The sequence below is a fragment of the Thunnus maccoyii genome, chromosome 2 (assembly GCF_910596095.1).
Source record: "Thunnus maccoyii chromosome 2, fThuMac1.1, whole genome shotgun sequence".
Lineage (NCBI taxonomy): Eukaryota > Metazoa > Chordata > Actinopteri > Scombriformes > Scombridae > Thunnus > Thunnus maccoyii.
Genome location: NC_056534.1, coordinates 14,770,034 through 14,785,857, shown reverse-complemented (window position 1 = coordinate 14,785,857; position 15,824 = coordinate 14,770,034). Strand labels below are relative to the sequence as shown.

The 15,824-nt window shown below is 37.0% G+C and overlaps 1 protein-coding gene across 5 annotated transcripts in view; it reads right to left on the bottom strand.

Annotated features, from left to right (window-relative positions):
• Window positions 1–1,709: 1,709 nt before the first annotated feature.
• The window catches only part of inpp4b (inositol polyphosphate-4-phosphatase type II B), a 264,526-nt gene continuing 250,411 nt past the window's right edge, over window positions 1,710–15,824 (bottom strand). For 4 of the 5 annotated variants that reach the window (XM_042425446.1, XM_042425462.1, XM_042425472.1 and 1 more), the window contains 3 exons: window positions 15,688–15,800; window positions 14,838–14,992; window positions 9,961–10,157 (listed from right to left, as the gene is read on the bottom strand). In XM_042425446.1, coding sequence (XP_042281380.1) covers window positions 9,983–10,157; window positions 14,838–14,992; window positions 15,688–15,800 — 443 coding nt within the window. In that variant the 3' untranslated portion in view covers window positions 9,961–9,982. Of the gene's footprint in view, window positions 2,961–9,960; window positions 10,158–14,837; window positions 14,993–15,687; window positions 15,801–15,824 lie in introns of those variants that run through there. The other variant, XM_042425454.1, reaches the window with a different exon arrangement.

Sequence of the window (15,824 nt, the reverse complement as noted above, 5' to 3'; positions counted from 1 at the left end):
TTCTGCTACCGGACCTGACAGGTTCAAACAAAGTAGGTTATTGGGTTTTGGGTCAGGTTTGGGCTGTTTGGTTGCACAAGACTTCAGGCTTGTGTCGGATTCAGGTGTGGTTATTTTCAAATGTCATTTATTAAATTTCTCTCTCTGACTGCACCAATCATCTGCATCCATATATATCGTGTGGCGAGTAGGTACCCATTATCCAGTGAGAAGAGGAGGGAAGACACAGCATTGCATTAGCTCAGTGAGCCTCGGGTCTGGGCTTGAGTGAGTGTTGCGGTCTCAAATTTGGCAGAGCCAGTCAGGTGCTCCAACCCATTGAGAACATATTGAAGAACATTACATAAGACCATTGTGGATGAACAGTTAACAATTTGTACCAAGCCAGCAAAGAAGTCATCCTACCTGACATCAAGAGACAAACCTGGACACTTTGATCCTAAGAATCAACTGAAAGGTAAAAGATGACAGTAAAACCAGCATTTCAAGTGTAAAATACAGAAATAAAATGTTTAGGTAGCACACGCTTACCGGACGTTCTGCTCATGTGGACAGTATGCTAACTGTAGTTAGCATACTGTCCACATGAAGTTGTGATCATCTTTAGTGTCAAACCCTTGAATGAGAGAGTGACCCAACACAATCCGGCAAAATAATATGTGAGTGAGAAATTGCATGTATTCACCTGAATGTTAAAGGAATATGTTACCAAAGACTTTGCTCCTTTGCACAGAATAGAAGCTGTAATGAGCCTGGTTTCAAAGCAGCTAAAATAAATTTCAAACGACCCAGCATCATTGGCCACCTCTCGTTTATTGTAATATGTTCAGTATGTTCTAAACATTCATTGTTTCTCCACAACCTAGATAAATACACTTAACTTTAACATGATGTTATCGCCTCCTCATTGCTGTGAAGTTCTGCCAGAAATTGTGTATTTAGCGAGTTAGTGGTTCACAGCCGATTGTTTGAACATACCGGTAATACAGATTAATGGGTCAACTCAAAGCAGATGGTCACCCACTTAGAGTCCAGTTCTCTTTAAGCTTTCTTCCCGTTAAAGGGGAGTTTTTTCTTGCTGCTGTCACCAAGTGCTTGTTCATGGGGGAACTGTTGGATTAAAGTGTACAGTCTTGACCTGCTCTATGTGAAAAGTGTCCTGAGATAACTTTTGTATGATTTGGAACTATATCAATAAAACTGAATTTAAAAAATGAATTGGGTAATGCTACAGGAATGTTATGAGAAGTTTTAAAAATGTTTTGATACTTTTTAACACTTTTTTTTTTTGTTGTGACTTTGGGTCACCATTGAAATTCAGTGTTATTGCTGTATATCAAAGCTTACAGCTGCTGCTTTTCTAAATGGAGAGAGCTACAAACGCTTCAGAGCCACCTTTTAAGACTACAGATACCAAGTAGTCAAACTGTAGATTTTTTTAATGTTCAAGTATAATTGGGTTTTTAATTCAAAATAAAAGTTTCTTTCAGTCTTTCACTACTTGAATATATTTTGCAAGTCAATTTAACATGCAACACAATAGATTAACACAGCACATGAATGAAACTATGACTCATTTAACTGTAATAATGTACTGACTTGTTCAATCAAGCACACGCCCGTGAGAATGATCAGTATGTGACTCATTACACAAATATCATTATATAGTCACCAATATCCACATGAAACCATTTTTTATTAAATTTTAAATAGAAAAAAAGAAATGTCCATTATTTAACAGCATATACATTTTAAACATGCATTGAAGTCCAAGGAATGAACACTTAGAATATAAAATCATTTTAGAATACAAAAATAAATAGTGGATTTACATACTTTGTTATATAGCTCTCAGAAATGATGGTACATTATCTGCATCCTGTTCTAATTTCCAGCTGTACTTCATTTGGTTTCACTGGGCTGTACCTTGAGATATAAAAATATGTAGCTCAAGTGCAACCATTGGGGCTGAGTTGTAAAAAAGGCAATGGGATTTAACATGTAATTTAAAATATGCTACTTACAGTATATGTCCCATACATTTGGGTGTACAAGGATGAAATTACAATGTCTCTAACCACCAAAAACAAAATAGGTTAAGTTTGGCCCCAATATGTGACATCAGTAAAATACATAGATCCATTGCTCAAAAACGAGTTGTGCATGAGTTCCTGTTAAGCAGACCACCAATTAAGTTTTCACTTTCATAATGTGGAGTTCAGTGTATCCAAACACAGAATGAGACATGGGATAAACAATTTGTTTCCAATTCACTGTTTAAAGAGCCATGTTTATACAATAAATCATCCTAGGAACAGTCTAAACTTAACATAAACTCTGAAATAGGTCAGTATAAACTACTTAACTGACCTGAGTTAAGATTATTTTATCACACTGACAAATCCCTTTAAAAAAAATTTGAAATTTCTGCAGGAGGGAAATTCCTCATGCAGGCATGCATGTTGTACTGCTTGAGGTCATTAATATACTGTACAGACACACAGAGATCAACTATGATTTGCCACACAGTTGTATTATTTATCACTGCTTAGGCCATGAAAATATACAAGACAAAAACGGAAAGTGCTTTATTTTTTACAAGTGACACATGTTTGGCAAATCCAGTGTGAGGTTCGGTGAACACACAACCACCCTCACATACCAGTGCAAACAAAAACTAAGCAAACATCAATAAAAAAAAAACATCCAGCAAGGTTGGTTATTAAGAACAATAAATTGTTTTACAATAATTTCACTATTATTTACTGTCATATTTAGTACTTGGACAATAAAGAATGACTGGTTTTACAGTACATGGCTTACTTCCTCAAGAGTCAACTTTTCCGTAAGTCCCCTCTGGTGGTCGGTAGCACTTGGGAAAGGCCATCAGCTGCAACATGTTGAAGGCATATTTCCTGCATCTAATATTCTTTTCAACGTTCTCAATCCGACATCCTTCTCTGATGATCAGATAAAGAGGGTGAGGGAAGAAAAGGAAAACAAAAAAGTAAATATGAGTGACTTTTTAAATTATGTTTGTGATGATGGACACAGGCTTTTAAAAGAGGCTTTTAAAAGGCAATTAAATTTTGTCTTTAATCAATGTCTTTAGTTGTTTAATAAGCATTTAAGTTGCTTAATAAGCAAGAAAAAAAGGCAAATACATACACATTTGGATGGTAAGTTTGATAAAAATCAGACACTTATTATCTCATTTCATGGCTGCCAAGTTGTTGTAGTATAAACAATACATGATTAAGCAGCTTACAGTTATGTCTGACACAACTGCAGTGTTGCCAGTGTTTTATAATAATCGCATTTGTGCGACAATTAGTCTTTTGTACAATGTACTATAAAGTTTTTCAATCATAATGAAATGGTACAGAACATATTTGCAGCCTGACAATTAATCATTTATTAACTTTGTCTATAATTAACAATAAGAAAACAATATATTTCAATATATTTCAATTGTCAAACTGTTTTGTTTGGTGTTGTTTATGGTACAAAAATTCTGTGTGTATTCTGTAACACAGCATCGCTTCATATACGTTGCAAACATAGTTCTGGGTTCAGCATCCGGCAAGACACAGTGTAAAAAAAATAAAGTAATGCCAGTTATGTTTTGTCTGTCCAACTGATTTCATGTGGTCTCTTACAAGTGTTGATGTAGATGTGTAAAGACATTAGTATACTCTGACTGAAGTGCTTGTTGGGTGGCTGAAAAGCTCCTGAAACCCCCTTCCCCCACACGTTTTTCAGACATTTGAAATGGGGAAGTGTCTCTGACAATTTTTGTAACTTTCCGAAACCTAAGGTTTCAGTTTCAGTTCAAAAAACTAATTTATCTTATACTGACCCTTTATGCAGCCCCTCAATTCAGCCTCTGTGTGAACGTGCCGTTTTAGCTCCTGTCTCTTAAAGGCCCCCCTCCTGATGAGCCCACTCTGTTCTGATTGGTTAGCTCCCAGAAGCTGCCCGTCGGCAGACTTCCAGTGTCTTGGGAGGCTGCCTAACAAACAGTAATAGTAGGATTTCACTTATTTTCCTCATTCTTTACTCAAAATGGAAGCTTCTTAAAGACATCAGCACATGTTTGAGTCCGAATCCAATCCAAAATATGCGAGTGGACAATGTGAACAACCCGTGGAACAACCATCCTGCTGCCTCCGGGTTTCTTACAGTGCAGACAGTTTGCTGCTTGCTCTTGATTATGCTTACATTCTTTTGCTGTTATTCTTGTTCTTTTTCTGCTAGAAATTATGAGCAGTGGCTCCTGAATACTTTTAAATTATTGAGACTGTAATTTATTTAGATAAAGTAGGCTAATGCCATATTTTCAACACTTTTATGACTTCCTCAGTACTACATGAGCACAGCCTACCGACAGCACAAGTCTGTACTGCAGTGACTGGAAACGCGGTACTTAGCTAAAGCTGATTAGCAGCAAGATGCACCCCCTTCTCCACGGATGACTTCCACAAACTTCTACAGAAAATTGCGGTGCTTGAAACCAAAATCCACCAGTTAGATGTGAATGTGGAATTGACTATGTGGGAATGACACCGCTTTACCATGGACTCGAAACAGTGGACAATAGCATGCTAACACACGATTAATTAGCACCAAAGAGACTACCAAGAAACAGGAGGGCTGTGTATCAGGTAATAAATAAATTAGTAAATAATTTTCCTGGGAAATGAGAGAAGAAGTGACAGGCAGCGCCCAGCACCCTGAGATTTGTGATGCGACTGGCTGGCCTGAATTATCATCCAGGCAGAGTGCCTCTTCAACCCTTGTTCTTAAAAGGACACCCAAGGTAAGTAAGTCCCTCTTGGAGTTCACTGACCCAAATGAAAGAGTTGGTCACTGCTGGGACCAAACTTACACCCCTGCAGCACTCCCTTTTCCTCTCCCCTAACCTCGCCTTGGCTTCCACATCCACCATCAGCTTTAAGTCCTCAGCCAGTTTTGACATATTCATCACAAGTTACAAAGCCCCGTGACTGATGTTGCTCTTTCTGATCATTCCTGTGTTTTCTGTATACTATCTCGGTGCACACAAATGTTCAAACAGAAATAATCACAAATGGTATATCACTGAAAACACCCGTGAAATGTTTATTCAGGCTTTCTCTTCCACACCAGAGAGGTGTATTATGAAGCAAGTTCAACATACCCAGGCTTTCTTTGTGTGAGCTGGCTTGACAAACCCTAAACTCACACTCAGAGATAAGTGGTATCAAGACAGTGGTTATCAGCTTTCCTTATTGACCCAGGCTTTCTGCTTCAGGCTCTGTGCGTGTTCCCATAAAAGGGGGCGTTTGGCGCATCATGCTACTTCAGTCAGGAGGGAACAGGTCATTATAACGCAGAGCTATGAAGAATATAAATACATTATCACAGCAAAAAGCAATACCGTTGCTGCAAATAAGACGAGAGTGGAATGCTTTCAGAAAACTGCTGATCGTGGAAACTCGCAAGTTAATATATTTATTTTACCACTCAATGCACTCTCAATGCCTCCCACATTCAGAGCTCTTAAACTTTAAACTTGATGCAGCAGATTTAAACATTATACTCAAGAAGTGCATTTAGGTCTGACTCTGTCCCATAATGAAGGATAAGTGAAAATCACTTTAGTTTTTGGCCAAATCAAAGTGAAATTAATTTCATAGATTTTATCTGTGATAAATACCAATAGACTAATTGATTTTCTTTTTTTTGGTTCAAAGTATTTCTTTCATGAGATTTTAGTTTTTATTAGTTTTTTTTACAATTTGAAATACAGTTTGATATATTTTAACAAAACCCCATCCAACAAATAACCCTAACCTAATGCACCATTAGAAATTTATAATATGACATATCAAAACAATGGTAAGTATGATAAAAGACCAATCAATTTTCTAATTGATGTTCTAATAGCTGCAGTAACAGCAGTGATAAACGGACTTGGCAGCAAATCAGGTGGTTAGTGAAAGGGCAGCGCTTTTTATCGCTGACTTAAGCTGAAACTCGGAACATAACCTGCTCCAGACCAGGTTAAGTTTGCAGCATAAGTTACCATGGTGATCTAGCCAGGTTAAAAGAGCGCTACCTTCGTGACATTGAAAACCCTGGCTTTAGGCTCAACATACCATGTTAACTCATTAATCTTGCTTTGTAGTACACCCCTCTGCCCTCTCTTTGGTCTCAGTCAATGAAGCTGTAGATAATTTCAGTTCTAAAAATCACTAATGTGAAGGTAGTCTCTGGTAAGAAAAGATCTCCATGGAGAAATGCCACACTGGAGACTTCGCATTTATAATTTGGAAATGAGAAGTGCAAGGCGGTCCTTTTTCTCTGACATCATGACCAAAAACCATAATAACGCACGTGCCTTGTTTGCTACTGTCAACAGGCTAACAAACCCTCCTGTGTAAGTAGCCCCTGAACTTCTATCCACCAGGGCCTGCAATGAATTTGCCTCCTTTTTCACTGACAAAATTCAGAAAATTAGACAAGCAGTCAGTGCCTCCATACCAGCTACAGGGTACCTATGTATTGTCCCTGTGTCCACTTAAAATCAATTCAAATAGCATGACACAATTTGATCCAATCAACCATAAAAACTTGGAGGACATTAGACAACATCTGAGCTTTTCCTCCTGCCGCCTTAATATTCTGCCTACCGGCTTTTTCAAAAATGTTTTTAACTCCCTGGCCTCAGATCTCCTACAAATTGTCAACACATCTCTTCTCTTGGGTTTCTTCCCACAGGCCCTGAAAACTGCAGTCATCAAGCCACTCTTAAAAAAAGAACCTAGACACTTCAGTAATGAATAGTTATAGGCCCATATCAAACCTCTTGTTTTTAAGTTAAAAAAAAGCTGTTTTTCAACAGCTGAACAGCTTCTTCACACCAAACAACTTTTTAGATGTCTTGTCTGCTCTTGTTTAGGTCTTGAATGACATCCACTTAAACACAGACAGTGGCAGAATTTCAGTATTAGTATTATTGAATCTCTGCTGCATTCAACACAGTTGACCACAGCATATTACTAGAAACTGGGTGGGACTTTCTGGCACAGTGCTAAACTGGTTTGAATCCTACTAAAAGGACAGGGACTACTTTGTGTCTATAGGTAATTACACATCTGAGCAGACAAAAATGACCTGTGAGAGTTCTCCAAGGCTCCATTCTGGGACCTCTTCTATCCAACATCTACATGCTCCCACTAGCTCATATTATGGAAAACAACAATTGACTATGGTCCAATACAAGCACTGGGTAAGTGCATTGAAAATTAATTGTTTTAGGAGCCAAGGAAGTACAATTAAAAATCACTAGCTTCTATCAGTAATGTTAAAAACCACAAACCAAGCCAGAAATCGTGGTGTAGTTATGGACTCAGGCCTGAATTTAAGCAGCCACATTAAGACAATTACAGAGTCAGCTTACTATCACCGTAAGAATATATCAACAATTAAAGGACTTAAGTCTCAACAGGATTAGGAAAAACTTGTCGGTGTATTTATCTTCAGTAGACTCAACTACTGTAATGCTGTCTTCACAGGTCTCCCTAAAAAAAAAAAAAAAAAATCAGACAGCTGCAGCTGATTCAGAACGCTGCTGCTTGAGTCCTCACTAAGACCAAGAAAGTGGATCACATCACTTCAGTTCTCAGATCTTTACACTGGCTTCCTGTCTGTCAAAGAATTGATTTTAAAATACCACTGTTGGTTTATAAAGCACGGAATGGTTTAGGGCCAAAATACATTTATGATCTGCTGCTACGTTATGAACCATCCAGACCTCTCAGGTCATCTGGGACGGGTCTGCTTCCTGTTCTCAGAGGCAAAAACTTAACATGGAGAAGCAGCGTTCAGTGTTTATGCTCCACATATCTGGAACAAAGTCCCTTAAGACTTGAGATCTGTTGCAACTTCTTTTAAATAAAGGCTTAAGTCTTCTCTGTTTGCCACTGCCTTTTTTTACTAACTCAAATTTGGAGCTTTTGAGTCATATTTTGCACTGCACTGTAACTTTTATTCTGTTTTATTCTATTTTAGCTTTTTTTTTCTATTCAACTCTTTTTAACTGTATTTAAATGTGTCTTTTATGATGTATTGTGTTTCTTTTACATTTTCTGTTAATGCCTTTTATGTTTTGAATTGTCATTCACCTTAATTTTTGGAACTTAGACATTTGACATTATAATGTTATAAAAATAGAATAAAAAGGCATAATATCTCCTTTAAAAACACATCAGTGAGCCACACTGTTGCACTGGGAGACATGTTCCTTCACAATGAAGATTACAGTCGCACTAATTTGATCACATTTTCAGTCTATGGAGAATAGCTCCTCATAAGGCAGATGCCCCTTTGCATTTACAGGAACACGCCTCTGTTTACAGATCTTTGCTAGCTTGTTGTGTTACATATCACAACCGCTTGACTTTGTACTGAACTTCTTTGAGAAATTTACGATGTAGTACAAAGTCCTACAGTACTACAGTAATCTCTGAAGACTAAAAACATGACACTGTTATTAGTCTTTGGAGCCGTTGCTAAACAAAGGTCTATGGCACAGAGGAATAAGATATATCAGGCTTTGGATACACACACAATACTTGTAAGTAGGATCAATTCACTGTTGGTTTGGCTCTGCATATAAGATTTGCTAAGAAAAATATAAAAAATCGGCCATATACCACGTCTTCAATCTTCAATGTCAAACCTAAAAACTAGAATTTTAGCTGACACCTCATTTCTTCAAGTTTTAATACATTACAGTGACACTGTATTAACTCGTGCATGCTAATGATTCAGTCATATATCAAAGATTAGGTTTCTGTCTGAAAGCATAATGCGTTATGGGACAAGAGCCAAAGGGTTAGATTTCCAGGCACATGACAGGGGAGTGAACTAATGTTGCCCTGCAGGATCCATGGACTGTGACAGTGACTGTGATATGCCTTTAAAAAACGAAGTGAACCTTTCTTTGTTCTTGTGAAGCTGCCTCAGGGTGTATATGACAGCATGTTATTGTAAGGAGTGACAACTAATACTTGTTCTTCCATATGCAGTGCTGTCAGTACGTTTTATCACAGTATTGTTTTGGTTTGATTTCAGATTTTATTTAAAGGTATATTCATCCAGATAACAGTGTGGGAATCCAGTGTGCAGGAGGCAAAACAAACACACAAAAGAACAAAAAAGTCGTAATACTTTTTAAGGAAGGCAATCTACTACAACACCACCACCAAAATGTTGTCTAAAAGTATCTCAGGAATGAATCAGGATTGTGACACAGTTTCAAAAACAAATTTACATTATAAGCTTTGCAGCTGTGGTCTTTGCTGTGGGGTTATACGGTTTTCTTTTAGTTTACAACACCATGCCAGTAAAAGAGCAAAGTGTTTTTGCCAACTGGTACAAGGATTCACACTGTTTCTAGAAAAAAAATGCTGCTATTGAGTTAAATGTCCTTTTTCAATGTGTTAAGCCTTAGGAAATGCTTGTTTTGATTTGATTTTGTTTAGGCTATTTATGCAGAGTTAGTATAAAACACCACATCCAGTATGAGTGACATTTGCTAAAAACTACAGTGCCCAGCTATTTTTTTCTTTGGCATTACATATTTACATTTTCAGTAGGAATGTATGAGCTTGGGGCAGGGTCACAGACAGGGTAGGGAAATCAGAAAGCGTTGATAGACGGACTTATCCATTATTGTTGTTAACAATAAGAAAAAAAGAGAATATCACCAAGCTTATCCATTAACCCTAAAATGAAGATGTCTGATACTGCAGTAATAATAAATTTTATGCACATTGTGCATGCATTTTCTATGTGTGAACTTTATATTAATGTTAGTCTTAGGAAAGTTTGTTCTTGACAGATATTAAAGACTAAGATTCCAGGTGAATCAGGAAATAGAATAATTAGCAAACACAGAAAAAAAGGAGTGAGTAGAGATGGCATTGTCAGCAATTTATTGATATTTTGCAAGCAGAAAAACAAGACTTAAAATGAGCCACACAACCAGTAGGTGGGAGCTAACGAGCAGCAGGGCAATGGGGTAAAAGTGTCGTGACGCTGGTTTGTTCTCTGTCACGGTGCCAGCCTCAGGGTCCTCCCAGTGCCCAATGTCTCCCTGGGCGAGCCGGCTGCAGGGGTGCCCATCAGAGTGAAACAGAACGAATAGAGAAAGATCAAAACACTGCGTTGTTAGTACAATCTAGATGTTGTTTAAGTGGGACTTCTAGCATATATTGATCGCTTGAGAGCCAAAACAGGCTGGTACTAGAAGGTCCACTTAGACAGAGCCACAGAAAAGCAGGCGGTGATAGATGGAGCAGAGGTGTTGAGAAACAGGCTCACACATGTAAGCCATGTAATGAAATGACTTAGTTGGCAGAGGATGGAGGAAGGAGGCATGCAGTTTGAAGTAAAAGCTTATGCAGAATGTCTTTTTCATCACATCTGATGAAACTGACAAGATGAGGGGAAGAAGTGGTTTATGGGTGTGGTTTCACAGGTTTTTGTCGAGCCTGACACTTGTTTTTAAGTTTGATTTACAGCACTAATTTCCTTTTGGATAGTATTCCCCTTCATTCACAACAGTGAATCAAACAGTGAAAGTGCTTCCCTCATAATAATCAGCACCTCTGGACTAGTGCAGACTAGTAAGTTTTGTTCATTTTGCTTTTAGAGGCATTATAGCATTTCATATATTTTGTGCAACGCAGCAGTTTATCTAGCAAAGTGAGTGTTTAATTAAATATATCTCACAATAATAAATTGTCTTATTTTAGTTACTGACTTAATAAATCTTTTGTTGCATGTACAGTATAGCTGGTTATATTCATTCCATGCCATCAAAGTTCATATCATGTAAAGCGAAACTGTTAAAATGCTGTAACTGCATTATAATTTAAGGTTAATAATTAATATCATGCTGAACATACAGCACAACAATTGAGTCAACTGGTTCTGCTGGTCTGATCACCAGCATCACAGAGTACCTCATTTTTATTCAAAACAACCAACAAAACAATATAACCAATCACTTACTGACAAATATGACGTGTGCCCTCAGCGACAGCATGTTCCAGTATTGAGTGGAGTATAAACATTACTGACTGACCAGGTAACATGAAAGCAAACATATTTACTTTAAGTGTATGATGTTAGCGGCCACCTGCATTATCAATTAGACGGGTGTAACCAGACACACCCGACCAACACTTCTAAATAGCATTATAGGGAGCGTCTTAAATCATGACAAATGCACAGATTTTAGCGTTTTTTAACCACACTTGACCATACAGATAGGTATAGTATTAGTTTATTAAGAAAACATTAATCTTGAAATCAATATTAGATCTAAATTAATTCCAGTAAAAGGTTCTCCTACAACTTATCATTTAGTTTGACACACAAATGATAATGTGTTAGCCAAATGATTAAAATGTTGGAACTACATAGAAATACAAAAGACAGTAATGCTCATATTTGCCATCAAAAATTTGTCAAGATATTATACTTCTGTTAGCTGACACTTATTAGCATCCACTAATTACCCAGTCCCCTTTTTCCACTGTTACCCTGTTTTTGGATCCTCCTTTTTTCACCTCATGAGTTGAACACTAAATTAATGTTAAAATCCATTATTAAAGACTAATCGATCTACCAAGTATATATATTTTATCAGACCCACAGCCTTTGTCAATTGAGAACTAATAATGTCTGCTTACATTGTTTTAACAATATGATCTGGTTTTTGAGTCACTGTTCTCAGCAAAGGGAGTGCGTTGGTGTCAAAGGGGAAGGCAACACAAACGGTCAAAGTGGAGGACTTCATTGTGCCTGGAGGAGTTATTTCCTGTCACAGCTAAAATATAGTTTCGTTTTATCCTTTTGCTCTTTATCTTCATTAGTGATCCTCACAACATCATGCTTCAAGTAAAAACCCACCACACAAACTTCCACATGTTTCCAATACATTTGTCAGCTCTGATATCAAAACGAGTATAAAAATATGGATGCAAATATTAGTCACGACTACTGTTTGAAGGCAGCACCTGCAATAATAAGACAGTGAACTACTGTTGCACTGCTGTTCCACCCCAACATAGGAACCGTATGGCATGTTTATACATTTTTCAGGCAGAAATTGATAAGAATATTTCTGCAACATATGAAATTCAGGGGAACACTTTTGTGCATTCTTATGACAACATCATATTACATTTAAATGTGTGCCTGGGGCTAGTTACATGCTTGCCAGCTGTAATTGTCTCTGCAAATGATGGAATTACAAGGATAAGTGTTTTTTTTGTCGTGTTGCAGAAAACATAAGTTAGGAACACCACTTTCTGAATCAAAAACCATTTGGGGTCCTTTGTTTTTAGATAACATACCACACAGACAGAGAGATAATTAATCCTGAGAGGAATTCACACGTCAATATGTTTACTGACTATATCACTATAAGATAGTAAACAAAAACAACACACATGTAAAAATGTAATGTCATTTATTCATATGTCCATGTAATAAAAGGTTTGTGGATGTGTGACAACAATAAAAATGTGACTGTGTGAAAAAAGTAAAGTAATATAGTTTTCTTAAACATTAATGGATCTTCCTTGTAAATAAAATATTCTACAAATTGATTAAGCATATTACAGGAGCAGTTTTTGATAGTTTTTAATAGCAGTGTTGCTGTAAAGCTGCATTGTATTATTTCTGGGGTATGTGGGTAAAGATGCATTCATTGCATCTGGAATGGTCTTACTGGTTGGTTTAATACCCATCCTCTTTAGGTTTCAGTTGGTACGAATTAGTTGTACAACAGGGAGTTCTTAGCTGAAAAGACATGAGACTATTCTATTGATACATACACTACATGTACTACATGTTCATATTTATTGAAGTTTTCATAGTACTACAGTATGACAGGTCGACATACTGTAGTTCTTGCGATAAATCTTTCGTAGGTTTGGTAGGAGGAACCTTTTGTGCATTTACAGAGTTGTCATCAGATGTTTTAGCTGTTTATTTTGGTCCTAAATATTTGATCTCCAATATCACATCAGAAAATGTCCATCGTGTTGTTGATATGGAAACAAGTAGCATAAATGTTGTTCTAAGTTGTTGCGGAGATGTAAACTAATAAACAGAATAACTTTATGAAAATGAGTTAAGTAACTGTATGTATTACCTGAGATAACTAAATTACACCATTTTTTAATTAATCTGGATAGTTGTAGCACATGTTCTGTGATGTTGTTATGATCAGTTGTTATGAGCTGCATCCTTTATATTTGTGTCTTCGGTTACGTAGTTATGCCCTTATACTCATCTAACACAGCTGCCATCAGCTGGCCTTTAGAGGTCATAGCCACAGAGAATTTCAGATGTGCTCTTTACCATCAGGTTAAAAAAAGGTTTTGAAGTTAGACCTTATCCGATACAGATGTCGATGTCTACCCTGCTGGCAAACACAAACATTAAAGGCAGCAGTGTCTCTGCAGCACTGACAGGAACATGCATGTTTGCCTTTGAATGTGTGAGGGAACATGGTGATGATGGAGGAAACACATGATGATGTTTACATCGGCATATCCGATGGTGATAAGCAGGGTGGAGAGGGTGCAGCCACAAAATGTTTTTGATGTGTGCGATGTGTAAGCTTTTGCTCACATACTTTACAGTAAATGTGTGTGGGTGCAAGCTATTACTTTAACAACTTCTTTAGCATTTCAGTTCACCCAAATTATACCAATTATGTATACTTATTTTTTCTTTTTGCTTATATTTTCCTAAAATTTTATGTCTTTATGTGCTGGAATTTTCAGATATATGCCACTGTAAATTCTGCTGTCAGCCCAATACAGTGGAGGTGAACGAAATTTCATCTATACTCCTCAAATCACTGGAAGAATACATTTGAAAAACCAAACATAGTGTCTTTTCTTGAAATAATGTTACTCTGGATAATCTACAGACCTCACTGTCAATCATTTTCATGGGAACAATTTCCTCTGTAGAAAGCAGTCCCAGTTAAAACTGTTAACGGGGATCTATTATGCTCATTTCCAGCTCTATATTTTTATTCTGGGACTCCACTAGAGTAGCTTTGCATGATTCACAGTTCAAAAAACTCTTTATATAACTTATACTGGCTCTTCATGCAGCCCCTCAGTTCAGCTTCTGTCTGAAACAGGCAGTTTTAGCTCCTGTCTCTTTAAGCGCAAGGAGCAGATGACCATATAAAGAAATCCGTCACGAGTTGATGTCAGCTTTGTTTGAAAGTAGAAAAAAAAACTGTTGGAAACCGAGCATTCAGAGCAGTGTGAAGCTGGTGATTTACATACCTACATTCGTTTAGCTCATTATTTGACACTTTGGCCACGTTTAACATGAATATCTGACATTATAACATTATATATATATGACAGAAAACAAGGAAAAACATAAAAGGTCCCCTTTAACAGTGAGGTCTGTGGATTACTTGGAGTAAGTGTGACATTGTTTCTGGGGAAAGACAAATTACCATTGAATTTGTTCAAATGTTAAATATGTTCAATGCTTTAAGCAATCACTAACAAGATTCCAGTTACCTCCATTGTATTGAGGTGGTAGCATAAATAAGACGGATATATATCTCAAAACCTTGGCAAATAAAACCAAAACTAACTGCATGACTAGATTCCACTGGGTCTAAGTAGAAAAACATGTCTTCTTGTAATTTAAATGACCCTTTAATACAGCATGAATGGGATTGGTTGGAACAATAACTTGCACCCATTATGGTTTTATTCTATCTTTTACTGCCTTACCTCCGCATACAGTCCAGAGCACGGATGAAGAAATCCTTGCTGAGCTGGTGTTCATCACGAAGGAGGGCACACTGCTCTAATGTGACAGACATGGATGTCCGGTCTTTGGCACTTTTACAGCTGGTGAACCTGATGCCATTCAACCTTCGACAAATCTAGAAGGAAGTGAAAAAAAAGATTCAATGTTTACACACATCAAGTATACAAAGAGTTTCCCTTTTTGTCAGTAAAAGTGATTGTTGCTATAACCAGACTTTGCCCGGTTTTTGTAAGAATTTAAATCTGTTTAAATTTAAATGATGATTAAAGATTTTTAAAACTATGTGATACATTTCACTTAGGTTGATATAACACTTTAATAGTGTTGGATACCTTCAATTATAACTTTTTCCTGAATTGAACTGACATAAAGTGCATTTCTGTAAAAATTAAAAATTGCAGCCAACAAAGATAATGATGTCAGGGCAATACATTTAGTTAGATATTACACAAAAAATGCCTTTTTATAATAGATTCTTCCAGTGACTTCTGCAAATCACATGCACTGTGACACGTGTAACAATTCACAGATACTTAATATCAGGTCAAAGGGCAGCATCTCTACATTATCACCTTCTGAAATTCAATCCATCCTGCTCAGACAGGTACTTTTTGTTTGATTCAGGGCTCCATTAAAGCCCATCAATTATCAATATGTCAAAACAAGATTACAGCTGAGTACGTACAGATCACAGTTGGTTATGGGAGAGAGACAGTTTATTTATACGGATGAGAGGAAAGTATGTTCCTTATCAAGAAAGACAGAAAGGTATGATAATAACACTGCTGTTTAAAGGCAAAAACTGCTCACCGTTCCAGCAATCCATAATATCTCCACATTCTTCCTCTTCTTTGTGACTACATTCTGGCCCAGGGTTTCAAGTAATTCCTTTATGTCAGTCTGTGTCTGAAAACATGGTAGACCTGTTCATAGAAAACATAAAACAC